This window comes from Amphibalanus amphitrite, unplaced genomic scaffold, assembly GCF_019059575.1.
Source record: "Amphibalanus amphitrite isolate SeventyFive unplaced genomic scaffold, NRLGWU_Aamphi_draft 000458F_arrow, whole genome shotgun sequence".
In the NCBI taxonomy this organism is placed as follows: Eukaryota; Metazoa; Arthropoda; class Thecostraca; order Balanomorpha; family Balanidae; genus Amphibalanus; species Amphibalanus amphitrite.
The window spans coordinates 43950-58365 of NW_024881952.1; the positions used below are offsets into that span (position 1 = coordinate 43950).

General features: G+C 47.1%; 1 protein-coding gene and 1 long non-coding RNA gene across 2 annotated transcripts in view; one reads left to right on the forward strand and one right to left on the reverse strand.

The window, feature by feature from the left end:
- Positions 1-14416, reverse strand: part of LOC122391848 (agrin-like) — a gene marked incomplete at its 3' end in the record, with an annotated part of 94099 nt that overhangs the window by 39821 nt on the left and 39862 nt on the right. Inside the window, exon 10 of the mRNA XM_043386150.1 lies at positions 5843-5957. Within this exon, the coding sequence (XP_043242085.1) occupies positions 5843-5957 (115 nt within the window). The remainder of the gene's footprint in view (positions 1-5842; positions 5958-14416) is intronic.
- Positions 12642-13301, forward strand: LOC122391850. The gene is made up of 2 exons (XR_006258418.1): positions 12642-12788; positions 13003-13301. It is a non-coding gene; the product is annotated as an uncharacterized LOC122391850 (long non-coding RNA).

Consider the following 14416-nt stretch of genomic DNA (forward strand, 5'->3'; position numbering starts at 1 on the left):
GTCAAAATCCCAAAATTTCGAAAATCCGAGATAGCAGTTTTGAAGCGCCGTTTTTTGTCTACACAACCACATAAAGAACTTTAAAATTGCTTGTTAACTGTAGAATTGGTGAGCGTTTCAAGATGTCATGTTTTTTGCTCATTTTTACTCGAACATGACCTCAGTTTGACCTCAATAACTCCTGACCTGAGGTGACCTGTGACTTGAAATTTTGTGTGAAGGTGTCAAATTGATGTCCGGTAAGGTACCCAAAATTTGGCGGCGCTGCGCGCCGCCGTTTTCTCGCTATTTAAGAAAAACCACAGGGGGGGCCAAAATGGCCCCCCCCATCAGGGCGCGGGTTAAAAAAAATTGTTCCATCGGTTCTCAAGTTATAAGCATGGGTCATAAATGACCCAACCGGCATTAGTATAGTCACAAATAAGGAGTCATCACGAAAACCAATTTAGCTAGATACCTTATTGTGTATACTGTATAGCGGTCTCAGCCAAACAATATTAACCCGCGCCCGGCTGGGGGTCCTGGATTTCCACGCCCTGCTGGGGGGGGGGGTGTTTGAACACCCCCTTCTAACTCGGCTCCTGGGCCACGTAGCGATACGCGGAAGGCGGCGTTCGAAAGAGCGTCAAAAATAATGAGGAAATCACTTCGGTCAATTTTTTGGTCAGGTCAAAGGTCAGGTCACCAGAGGTCATTGAAGGCAAAATTTCGCCGATTTCCAGGTCGAATGTCGACAATTTCCAATAAGCCAACGCATAACTCGGGAACCAATAGAGCTACAGCGCCACGGAAAAGCGCATTCGATAGCCCTATTAACGCCCTTTCTGAGTACTTCTCTCAGATTTGACCTAACGTCAACGGTTTTGCCTGCAGGGGGCAAAAACTGCAAAAATAGCAGATTTTTTTCGGAAACAGTTTTTCTGCAATAACTTTTGACCCAAGCCTTGTACGAGCTTACTTTTACCGGCATCGTGTTCCTCTCGTCAAGACGCATCGAATGAACTATAACTTGACCTTGAAAGGTCAACTTCAAAATTTGACCTCAGGTCAAGGTCATGACCTGACCGGAAAGGGTCATGCTGCATATCAGTCGATCCGTATCGTCGAGCTGAACACATCTAAGGCGTTTTCATCGCTCTAGCATGCCTCTATCAAAAGTTATTTGCGAAAAACTGTTAGATACCATTCGTGACCTAAGATGACCTCAGGGCATAAACAGGGGTCACGGACACCATTTTCATGTTCAGTGTGTCTAAACCACTTGTAATTCAGTGTTTGGGAGTGTTTATAATGTGTTTCGTCCAAAGGAGGCGCATTTCAATTTTATCCCATTGACTTATAATGGGGAGGTCGCAAAATTGACCTGACCTTAGGTCATCGATATCAAAATTCTGAGATATAAATTTTGTACATGCTATTGCTCTTAGCAATCGCTGAAAGTTTCAAAGCGATCGGTCACTCGGTGTAGCTATGACAGACATTGAAACTTTTTATGAGGTGAGGTCACTTCAAGTGACCTGGTGACCTGACCTGGAACGACCTTGGTCTGAAATTTTTACAACATGTGTAGAATTGATGTATGATAAGGTGTACCAAAAACGGCGGCGCGGAGCGCCGCCGTTTTTGAGATATTCGCGAAAAAACACAAGGGGGGGTGTTCAAACACCCCCCCCCCCAGCAGGGCGCGGGTTAAGAGGCACTGCATTGCAATGCTTTGCAACGTCTCATCGGCGAGGCCGTTGGTGCCGCTGGCAGGCCTGTGGTGCCATTGTTGTTAGGCCTCTGGTGCTCCATAGGCTTGACAGGCCTGTGGTTTCCCTGGAAGGACTGTGGTGCCCCTGGGCCCTGACAAGCCTGAGGTGCCCCTGACAGGCTTGTGGAATCCCTGACAGGCCTGCGGTGCCATTGCTAGGCCTGTGGTGCCCCTGAAAGGCCTGTGGTGCCTCTGGCGTGCCCGTGGTGCCCCTGCTAGGCCGCTGGTGCCCCTGGGTCCTGGCAGGACTGTGGTGCCCTTAGTAAGCCTGAAGTGCTCCCGACAGGCCCGTGGAGCCCTTTACAGGCCCAAGGTGCCCGTGCGAGGCTGGTGGTGCCCCTGTGAGGTCGATGGTGCCCCTGGCAGGCCTCTGGTGCCCCTGGCAGGTCTGTGGTGCCCCTAACAAGCCTGTGGTACCCCTGACAGGCCCGTGGTGCCCCTCGGCCGGCCGAGTCGCCGGCCCGCCCTGCGTCACGGCCCCGCACGACCGGTCCACTCATGATATCATAACATCGCAACACTAGGCCTGTGGTGCCCCTGTCAGGCCTGTGGTGCCCCTAATAGGTCGGCATGGTGCCCCCGGGCCCCAAGGGAGGTCATGAGTGACCCATATGACCCCTCTCCTTTGGATCCGCCACTGTGATCTGATCACAACCCCCAGAAATAAATAATCGTATAATCATCAAATGCTTCCCTTGTATTCAACATACGAGAAAATTGACAACACTATTGCCGGCTGGGTCATTTATGACCCAATGATATTTATCGAGGAAAAAAAGTTATCCGATGGCGACAAGAAGGGCAAAATTATACATCATGCCCTTTTCAGACAAATTTCAATGCCAGGTGGACGATCATTGAACAGATAGTAAAGTGCAAACATAATATAATATTACTTTTTGGGGCGGCGCGCCATTGCCAGTGACCGGCGGCTGTGCAGTCCCGTCGTCTTCGGCTCCAGAAACTTCACCGGACGAGTTCATACAAGTTTTATGCGGCTCAGACGCTCGTCACTGAACCCACAAATCCAACAAAACACGCGCACAAGTTCCTCAAAGTGCCACTTGCCTCCATTGAGAAAAAACATTAACCCGCGCCCCGTAGGGCTACCGGCGGACCCTACTACCCGTAGGGGGGGGAGGCGTTTCGGCCCCCCCCCTAAGATCTCGGAAAGTTACCGGCCGATTTTCAAAATTCAAACGGCGTTTGATAGCCCTACCCGGGAACTACCTTGTGACCAAATTTCATTGACCTAGGTCAAACCGATGACGTCACAGGTCAGGTCAAAGGTCAGATTTTCACCGTTCACAGGCAATTCAAGAAATGTGCTGTGAAATCGAGTAAATTGGTAATTTCTTGAAAACCATCGATGGTATATTGTTCGTCAAACACATACTTTGCTATCTGAGGTCACTGATACCAGGTCAGGTCACAGCGAGGTCAGGTCACCGGGGGTCACAATATGAATGTGTCGTGTGATACATGTTTTATGGTCCATTTTACATGACAAATGCGATTATGTGGGTTAGGCAGCCTTTGGGGCCAGCCTAGGTCACGTTTTGGTGAAGGTCAGGTCAAGGTCAGGTCAAATTAGGTCAAATTTCAAAGTTGATATTTGTGCATAAAATGGGTATCCATTCGATGCAGCTCGTCACGGGGAGTCTAATGGTGGTCTTTGTTTTGCTCTACGAGTTCTAGAATTGCCAAAAATTGAGTTTGAAAATTTGACGTCATCATTTTTGAACAGTTTTTTCGCTATAACTTGGCCAAAAAACGAGGTATCGATCTAAAATTTGGTATGTAGATAGAAGACGGTAGGTACTATCACATATATTCCGGTTTTTTCGAAACTCTAAAAACTTTTTGGATTTTTTGGCTAATATATCCAAAAAAATGCTTTTTTGATTTTTGGGGATCAAAACTCAAAAAATTCAAAAATCCGAGATAGCAGTTTTGTAGCCCTGTCAATTCTACACCTTTTATGTCTTGATCATTTTTCTGTATCTTCAAAGCTGTAGGCCTGACAGGTCTTCTCGCGAAGGTCTTTTTTCGGTCGAAAATGACAGAACATGACGTCACTCTGACGTCATTTGTGGCCAACCTATCACAGCCTCTGGAAAAATTTTTGGTCACAATGTGTAAAATTGATGCCCGGAGGGGTCCTGAAAGTTTGGTGGCGATATCTCCAGCCGTTTAGGAGATATCGACCGAAAAGTACAGGGGGGGGGCCGTTTCGGCCCCCCCCTACGGGGCGCGGGTTAAGATTTTGCTTTTGGGTCATATATGACCCAAGCGGCATTAATGGGTTAATGAAAAGGCCATAAAGTCGTATGTTGTACCAGCTCAGCCTATTGATTGTTGATCAGTATTTCGGCCATTGAGAAGCTGAAGTGTGAATGGGGAATTATTTTATGTTTCTTATAGAAAGCACTCAAAGTCTGGAGATAAGTCATTGTTCAAAACAATTTATTCATATATTGTAACATCTGACCAATTTAGCCAACTCAGCTTTACATGTTCCGTGTGATACAGCAAATTATTTTTCCGTTTGAAACGACAACACATCATTCTTCTTGTGGTAGAAGAGGTAGAGCCGACACTGATATCTTTTTAAAAAGAGACGCAGCATGAGGATTTGCGATGGAGCCACAAATTCAGCCAGGGAACATAACGTCAGTTATATCAGCTCCCAGTTGTAATATCGCCGAAACCATTGAAAAAAAATGGAGCAGCATATAGGAAGGTATAAGTTCAGCGTAGTCGCCATTAGTTATGAGTGGTGATTATTTTTCTCGGAGATGACTATTCAAGATGTCTTGCTGAACTTCTTAACAAAAACAAGCATCCCGTAGAAAACATCAAAGCAGCTTTGTTTTCACTCTAAAAGACATCTCGAGGCATACACAAGTTATTGTGAAAATAGACGAAGTAGCGACCTTTCTAGCACGCAATCTGCCAGACCTAAGTGTTGGCAAGGAAATTCGTGAGGACTGACTAAAAGGGAAGTCCTTTGACGATTATAAAAACATCGTTATTTTTCCTTTACTACATATTTCAATCCAAAGACCATCTCTACGCCGATCCCATTCCCACAGACCCCGGTGGCCAGACTCGCATACCCAACCAAAATCGCAGACCTTTCAGGCCACACCGCAGACTCTGGCGCCAATTGGGTGGGTTTCCAGTTCCGTCTGACTCCCAGGGGTACTGACTGGAAGCGTTTGACGGCTGTCAGTCCGCTCGTAACCCCACCCTTACCGGCCGGTTAGCTGCACTACCAACTCGAGAACGAAGTGTAGCAGCCGAGCCGCGGGCGCACCATTACCTGATGAGCGCCCGCCGCGCGAGCGGATGATAAAAGGCCCGCCGACGTAACAGAGGCGTGGTGCCGTCTTTGGACACCTGTACAGATGGGCGAGCGTGCAAGTGGCGACATTTGGATGTGGGCTGAGTAGTTATTTGGGTGGTGAGGTGGCGTTACAGTGGTATTACAGTGGCATTACAGAGACATGTTGTGGTGGTATTTCGCACCGATATAGTCACCGGGGAAATGTATTGATGCATCCTCTTTTACCCTAATATTCTTTTGCAAACTCCTCCAAGAGTTTCTGGTAGATGAAAGATGCTTTGAAGCACCCGGCCGTGGCTCCCTTGTTTAGATTACGGGCGAAGTTTACTTTACATTTGCATCAAAACAACAGATGAAATGAAACTGTTTTCAGATGCGAGTTCGCCAGCATTTCGTTTTAGTTTGTTTATCAATATCGTCATAGTGGGCGGTGCAGTGTTCGCGAAAAATGAATTCATTTCGTATTCCATAGTAAAACCAATTCTACTCTACCATTTCTCAAACAGTCAAATGAATTTGCATACTCTTCTTAGACTACGCATTTGCAATGTTTCAGTAAGATTCTTGTCGTTACCCGCGTCTATCGACTGCACCCAAACTTTTCTTATACTTCTAATTCACCATCCCTTACCCATAGAGCGTCATACCTATTCCCTTCACGTTACTTCCTCCACGCCGCGTTCTCCACGCTACTCCTTTCCCTACTCCCGCCGTTCCCTCCGGTGTCCCCGGTGACCTACCGCAGTCTCCTTTGTAGGCGGACGTGACGAACTGCTGCTTATTGCAGGCCGCCACCTTCATCTCACACTCGTTGGCATATGTGACGCCATCAATGCCGCACACTGGGTCGTTGTGCTGCCGGGAGACGGGTCGGGTCAGCGGGGTCACAGGCACAGGGGTCAGCGGGTGACACAGTGAGGGGTTAGAGGGGTCAGCCAGAGGTCGCAGATCCTTGGTCGATTGTTCATAGCATGGGAATAACGCCGGGCGGAAGGTTTTAGATAGAGTCTCTCTCTCTCTCTCTCTCTCTCTCTCTCTCTCTCTCTCTCTCTCTCTCTCTCTCTCTCTCTCTCTCTCTCTCTCTCTCTCTCTCACTCACTCACTCACTCACTCACTCACTCACTCACTCACTCACTCACTCACTCACTCACTCACTCACTCACTCACTCACTCACTCACTCACTCTCTCTCATGTCTCTTCCTCCCTCTCTCACCTCTATTTCACTCTCTCCTTTTCTTCCTCACTCTCTCTCTCTCTCTCTTCTCTCTCTCTCTCTCTCCTCTCTCTTCTGAACTTTCCACTCGTTTCCCTCTCCATCTCTGCGCTACAGCCGCCGAGGAAAAGGAAGGCAATAGTAAAACTGGATATGGATGGCCAGAAATGCTCCCCTAAATAGCGGCACACTTATGATGAAATAAAATCCTGTGTGGAATTGAGGCAGGATGGGGCTTCCTCACGCAATTGATATGTGAAGATAAATTATGTTTCATGCCATTAAATGATTAAATTGGCAAGCCTAGTTCATGTTAACCCGCGCCCTGCTGGGGGGGGGGGGGTGTTTGAACACCCCCTTGTGGCGAATATCTCAAAAACGGCGGCGTTGGTACACCTTATCATACATCAATTCTACACATGTTGTGAAAATTTCAGACCAAGGTCATTCAAGGTCAGGTCACCAGGTCACTTGAAGTGACCTCACCTCATAAAAAGTTTCAATATCTGTCATAGCTACACCGAGTGACTGATCGCTTTGACACTTTCAGCGATTGCTAAGAGCAATAGCATGTACAAAATGTATATCTCAGAATTTTGATATCGATGACCTAAGGTCAGGTCAATTTTGCGACCTCCCCATTATAAGTCAATGGGAGAAAATTGAAATGCGCCTCTTTTGGACGAAAGACATTATAAACACTCCCAAACACTGAATTACAAGTGGTTTAGACACACTGAACATGAAAATGGTGTCCGTGACCCCTGTTTATGCCCTCAGGTCATCTTAGGTCACGAATGATATCCAATAGTTTTTCGCAAATAACTTTTGATAGAGGCATGCTAGAGCGATGAAAACGCCTTAGATGTGTTCAGCTCGACGATACGGATCGACTGATATGCAACATGACCCTTTCCGGTCAGGTCATGACCTTGACCTGAGGTCAAATTTTCAAGTTGACCTTTCAAGGTCAAGTTATAGTTCATTCGATGCATCTTGACGAGAGGAACACGATGCCGGTAAAAGTAAGCTCGTACAAGGCTTGGGTCTAAAGTTATTGCAGAAAAACTGTTTCCGAAAAAATCGGCTATTTTTGCAGTTTTTGTCCCCTGCAGGCAAAACCGTTGACGTTAGGTCAAATCTGAGAAAAATACTCAGGAAGGGCGTTAATAGGGCTATCGAATGCGCTTTTCCGCGGCGCTGTAGCTCTATTGGTTCTTGAGTTATGCGTTGGCTTCTTGGAAATTGTCGACATTCGACCTGGAAATCGGCGAAATTTTGCCTTCAATGACCTCTGGTGACCTGACCTTTGACCTGACCAAAAAATTGACCGAAGTGATTTCGTCATTATTTTTGACTCTCTTTCGAACGCCGCCTTCCGCGAATCGCTACGTGGCCCAGGAGCCGAGTTAGAAGGGGGGGGCGGGTGTTCAAACACCCCCCCCCCCCCACCCAGCAGGGCGTGGAAATCCAGGACCCCCAGCCGGGCGCGGGTTAAAACTCGCATCGCCAACATCGATGTTTATTTATAATATCAAAGATCACCGTGCAATTATATTTTAACGTTTAATTATGTTTGCATCACAGAAGACTCTTACATCAAAAAATACTATTACCGAGAAAACACTGGGATGAGATGAAATACATCTCATTGATCTAATCCGACAGCTGTCTGACTTCGAAGTTCCGTGAACTCAGCGTTCGGCCTCATTGAAACGACGAGGCAATGAGCCGAGCAGAAGCTGTGTTCGGTTATATTCCAGGCCGACCCGCGGCGATGGTCTCATCGGTTGTGACGCGTTACAGCTGAAGCTTGACGGCTGGTTCGGAGGAAGAAAGACAGAACACCGTGGACCGCTGGCAAGAGCGTTTATTTTTATTTTTTGCTTCAGTCCGTGGCTGATGAACACAGACAAAATAATTTATACAGATTTATACATACGTATTATACAAATTTGTACGGAACTGCACGGGATCAGGGTGGTGGATAGTTGAGTAATCTGATCTGAGGTGTCAGTTTTTTTTTTTGTAGGTAGCTTAGTAGTTAGCTTAGTAGTATTTTAGTAGGTTAGCTTAGTAGTAATAGCACGCATTGCCATAGTCAATAAATTGCAATGATGTTTTTATGTCAAAAGATCCGTACTATTTCATGCTATTGAGGCAACACTCATTATGCCCGTTGTACTTACCACATTATGTTTAGAGTCATGAGTGACATCTAAAAAATACAAGAACAGAAAGCTATGTGGTTCAGACAATAAGTGAAAAAACTTGAGCTGACTTGCTGCTATGAGGTCACACTCACTCACTCTCAGCTGCATACATACTCATTACTCAACCAATTAACTGCACTCAATGATTGACATCAAATGTAGCTCAATGAAGGGATGCTCTTCACTGTTTAACCCGCGCACCGCTGAGGTTTTTCGCGGATAGCGGGAAAACCGCGGCGCGTAGCGCCGCGAAATTTGGTATGACTATTCGCTCATCAATTTTACATATGGTGTGCAAGTTTGAACCTCCTAACTTTTAAGGTCAGGTCACCAGGTCACTTTGAATGACCCAACCTCAAGTCACTTTTTTGCAACTTTGTCACCGTGCCAGAGCTACAGTAGATGTCGGAGGCCTTTGAAAGTCGCAGGATGTTATTAGGTCATTAGTAGCTACAATTTGTATATCTCGGAATTTTGATGTCGGTGACCTAAGGTCAGGTCAATTTCGCGACCTCCCCATTATAAGTCAATGGGGGAAAAATCAACTCCCTGTTTTTACCACTAAAACGGGTCGGAATGGCCCCATATACCATACATGACTTCACATACGATCAACCTTCACTACCTTGAGGTCTGTTTTGCTGTTGGGCAGCTGTAAGGTCATGTGACGTCATCAAAGGTCACCAAAGGTTTTTTGCCAATAACTCCTTACAGGAACAAGATACAGCCGCGCGGATGGTCTCATTGTGTTCAGCTCGTCAAGACGCATCGAATGATATACATGATGACCTCGAGGTCACGTGACCTGAGGTCAACCTTTGACCTTGACCTTTCGAGGTCAACATATATATCATTCGATGCGGATTGACGAGAGGATCACGATGATGCCCTTAGTTTGTTCCTATCTTGACTACTTCGAAAGTTATTCGAGAAAAACCCTCTCCATATCTAGCGCCGCCATTTTGACTTTTTCGACCCCTGTGACGTCATCTTTGACCTGACCTGAAAATGACCTTAGTAAAAATTGTAGACCTTGTCCGTGCGTATCCGATGCCGTTTACCGCTTGTCGCTATCTTGCTTCGTTCTCGAGATCTCAGGGGGGGGGCGGTCATCCGCCCCCCCCCCCGTCGGTACTAAGTTGGCGCAGACCCCCGTCGGTGCGCGGGTTAACATGTACACAATGGCTTCCACCTCTGTCACGGCTGAATGAACGCTTGACGCTACTGTACAGCTTCCCTCTCAAGACGGATGTTTGGCCTGAACAGAGTGTGTGCACTTGTCCGAGATCAAACAGGCCGGCTAATTTCGTGAACATTCTCCGGGGAGCGATTCAGACAGATAACAAGAACCTGTGCTCGATGAGCACTGATAACCTCCTGTCTGCAACTTTTGCAATACAATTCGTAAATGTGTGTTTTTTTTTACCTCCACTTGAATTTTTATGAAGACGAGTAAACTTTGCAAACATATGCACAATATGCATAAGCAGATAACGTATTAGGCAGAATGTACAATATTGCTCTATACGTAAGCTAAGGGATTCAATACTCACGATCTGCTTTCAATGTTTCTAATTGAAGACATTCAAAATAGATGTAACTATCCAGAAAGTTGCTATCAAGTTTTTTACATATGCTTTATCGGCATATTGAGATATCAGTCTCGTCCAAACACCTCCTCCCCTCTTCCTCTTCCTCTTCCTCGCCTCTCTCTCTCTCTTTCTTTCTTTCTTTCTTTCTTTCTTTCTTTCTTTCTTTCTTTCTTTCTTTCTTTCTTTCTTTCTTTCTCTCTCTCTCTCTCTCTCTCTCTCTCTCTCTCTCTCTCTCTCTCTGCCTCTCTCTCTCTCTCTTCCTCTAAAATCACTTTGCTTTCATCTGTCGTCTTTCGCAATACCAAGCTCACATTTATCTTCAAATGTTGACCACACACCCCTTCATGCTGAATACACAATTCCCCGCTTGTATGAGCATGTAGCAAGATTCCAGAGTGGTTTCTCAACAAACATTGGCCAGACAGTCGGCTGCCAGCAATCGGCCAATGCCTACAATAGCCGAAACAATGCAAAATGAATCAGCGATTGTGCCTACAAAACGGAGCTTTTTAACAACCATAATTTAAAGCATGACTCACTTTGTCATTTTTCAATTGCTCGAAGACCAGGATAGGTGTACCGAACGCGCTGTAACCATTATTGGTTCATTGGTTCATTGGTTCATTGGTTACAGCGCGCAGCAGCAGCAGGCGCGATGGCGGAGCGAGCGACTGGAGGGTAGACTAGCCCGCCGAACATAGATGCACTGCGGTACAGCATACCTATCATCACCGAAGTTTGCGGCCGCTACTACCGCCATCACCTCTACAATCATCACAGCCCCCCTCCCCCCCCCCCCAAGCACCAGCACCAGCACCATCATCACCACCACCACCACCAGCGCTATCACCACCGAGTAATCTACAGCCCGGCCCTAATGAGCGCCGACCGACGGTCTACGAGCCCGCCGCGGAGACTTTGATGTTCGGTGATGAGGCAGCTGTGCCATTCCCTCGGCCGCCCAGAGCATACTTCCGCGGCTTCGCGTAGGAGCAGCCGGACCTCAGATGTCACTGGCAGCGGGCGGGGATTCACGGGCAGGACCCGGGGAGATTAGAGGTAACTGGGCTTGTATCCGGACGATGTCAGTAATCAACCGAGGTGTCGAGTCTGGGCTAGATGTTTTGAGGATTGCAACAAACAGCTTCTCGGGACAAAGTTATCGGTAAACTGCCTTTAGCCACCATTTCAGTCACTTAGACTAAATGAATACGAAAAAGAAAAAAGGTTACCGGAGGACGCAATTCTAATTTCTACACTTTTAAGTTCTTGCGAGCATGCGTTCCTTAGATGAACGGGTGCTCACGTTTTCGCATTGTCAAATTAGCTGTGAGGTCATGGTTGACGTTATTTAGTTCATTCGAAATCATCGGTGTTCCTGTACAACAACTCTCAGGCAACTGGGCAAGGAAGTCAGGACAAACACTACGGTGCTGACTATCAGCTGCCTGTGAGTATCTGAGTCAAAGAGGGCCGAGGGGCAGATCTGACTGTGGTAGCACAAAAACTTCTTCGTTTCGACTTCACTCCCTCGGATGACTGAAAAACACACGCAGAAGACTGATCGGCTTTGTGAGGGTCAAGGCACCGTCTTTTTTCCTGTCATCGCCCTGTGGTGATGTGAGGCAGTTTGTGCAGTCAGTCGATATACAGTACACACCATGACTTACATACATACAAAACGGATCAAAGTAGAACGGATCAAAGGCAGTTCAGGCTGAATGACGTCGCCGTAACCCCACAAGTTAGGCTTTTGTTGTCAGAGTTATGGAGGATTTAACCTTTCATATACAAAACTTTGCTCTTAACGCAAAAGCAAAGCTGCTTCGAGTCAGAAAGGTTCTTGAACTGCGACATGCTGGCCTTTAAGTATCACATTTGGTGAAAATTTTTCACCAGATTGCAAAGTGCTTATTAATGACATATACAGGGTGTTCCGAAAAAAGTGTCACAGTTTCAAACGTGTATTATAAACGCTTGACAAGTATTAACGCATTAAAACATACACCATATGAAAGCTCACGTTTGTCGTTTTTCAACAAGGTTACTCTCGTATCAGTGCTATAACTCCTTGCCAGAGGGCAGAGGAGTTCCTGCGATCACAAGTTTACGCGAACTTCTTGTAGTTCACGTTCTCGATATGGGCACCACCGCGGTTGAGACACGCCTTGATTCTGGCCTGGAAACTCTCAGCGACTTTCGTCAGAGTCTCGGGACCGACTTGATGCAGGTATCTTTCGACGTTCTGCTTAAGCTGGACCAGTGTCTTGGGCTTGCCTGCGTACACAGTGTCCTTGGCAGCCCCCCACAGCCAAAAGTCTAGCGGGTTGAGATCAGGGCTGTGGGGAGCCCACTCATGGGCGGTGCCGAGAGACATGAGGCGAGCGTTGAACAGCTCCTTAAGGCATTCGATACTCTCACGCGCAGTGTGAGGCGGAGCTCCGTCTTGCATGAACCATGCCTGTTGCAGTTGGTTATCGGTGAGCATATCGGTCAGATCCGCATAGAATTCCAGGATGACCTCGCGGTAGCGCTCGCCATTGATGGTGACGGTCCGGCCATCTTCTTCGAACCAGTAGGGACCGAGGAGGCCGTGAGTGGCGTTGTAGGCCACGAAGGCAGTGACCTTCGGGCCCTTCAGCTGCTTCTCCGTTACTTCTTCCGGTGGTGAGTTACCCCAGAAAGTGTTGTGGTTGTTCACCGCACCGTTCAGGTGGAAGTGAGCCTCGTCTGAGAACCAGACTCGGTTCACCCACCGCGCGTTCCTCTCCATCTTGTTGGAGATCCATTGACACATGACTTGCCGCTTTTGCCTGTCCCGATCCGTCATCTTATGTCTGGTGGATATTATGTACGATGACAGTTTTAGCTCGTCGCATAGGATGCGTCTTACGCTGGTTTTAGCAAGTCCGAGCTGTTGAGAGCGTCGACGGAGCGACTTCTTGGGACTGGCAATGACGGAATTTCGCACGGCCGCGATGGTCTCTGGGGACTTTGAAACCGATGCTGGCCTGCCGCTGCTGCCCCTGTGAGTATTCAGGACTGAACCTGTTGTCTCAAAATGGTTAACAAACCTTGCAATGAGTTTGTTGCAGGGCAGATCTCGAGTTTCCATGTCACACTCGCGTCGAAGTCGGCGGCGGACGGTGACGTACGATTTCGTCTCGAACCATAATCGGACGATTTTGATTTTTTGTTCTGGCGAGAAAACCATCGTAGATTTTGGTGAACCGTTTTGTCCACCAAAATCGACAAGGGTTGTGAGCAACATATCTTAAGCCAAACTATTTCGGACAATTTTTACGGAAATCGCACGTGACTAAAATCGTGACACTTTTTTCGGAACACCCGGTACATGGCTGATGGCAGGACGCAACTGGGTGAATAAGTCACACAGTACACAGTTTTGAAAGCACCAAACACTGATTCCTTTCTCACGCCCGCATATTTACAAACCAAGTGGTGATCAATTATCCATTGATATAGAAAATCCATAGGACTTATTGAAATTGTTTAGCCCCAGGAAAACTACTGAGCGATTCAGGTGTTAACCGAAATGAAATTATTTTTGTACAGCGCATTTCTCAGTATAAATTTACTTATTTCGGTTTTTGTTCTGAACGTAGTCATAACGTGAACATGAATACACAGTACTAACTCTTCATTACGTTTCTAATCATCGAACAATCCATATGTTTGGTGCGGGTTAATACCACTTTAACTGGGACTGTTTTGTTCTGTGGAGAAGGTGCATTTTTATTCGTCTCATCAAAGCGCCTAACTTATCAAGCGAAAAAAAAGAGCAGGGACTCTCCGGGGACAGGATAACGCCTTGCTCTGAGGTTATCAACGGCGCCATCTCATTTCTGCTCTGCAAAGTGTCTGGATTTGACGCCCTGCCGCTAAGCTGATCACCAGACGCACCAATTAGTCACACAGGGAGCTGTCACAGCCTGTCGTTCAGTAAAGAGTGAACTGAACAGCCGCAGACAAGCGGCAGACGACCGGGTCTGATCTGATCGCGGTACCGCGATAATACAGTGCGTCATCCATAGAATAAATTTTCCTATAGTATTTTTGCCAAACAAATTTGCTTCTTGGCTAAAATACACAACAGAACATCTGACCAGCTAACGTCCAAATCGCTTCTATAAGACGATGAGACACGACAATCCCTCTCAGAGGCTCATGCTGGTATTTTAGGTCCAGTCTCCGGGGCTGTCATGCTCTGCAGACAGCGCTAAGCCCGCCATCCGTCTTGCGGGCACAGCTCGTCTGGGCGTGGATCATAGGGA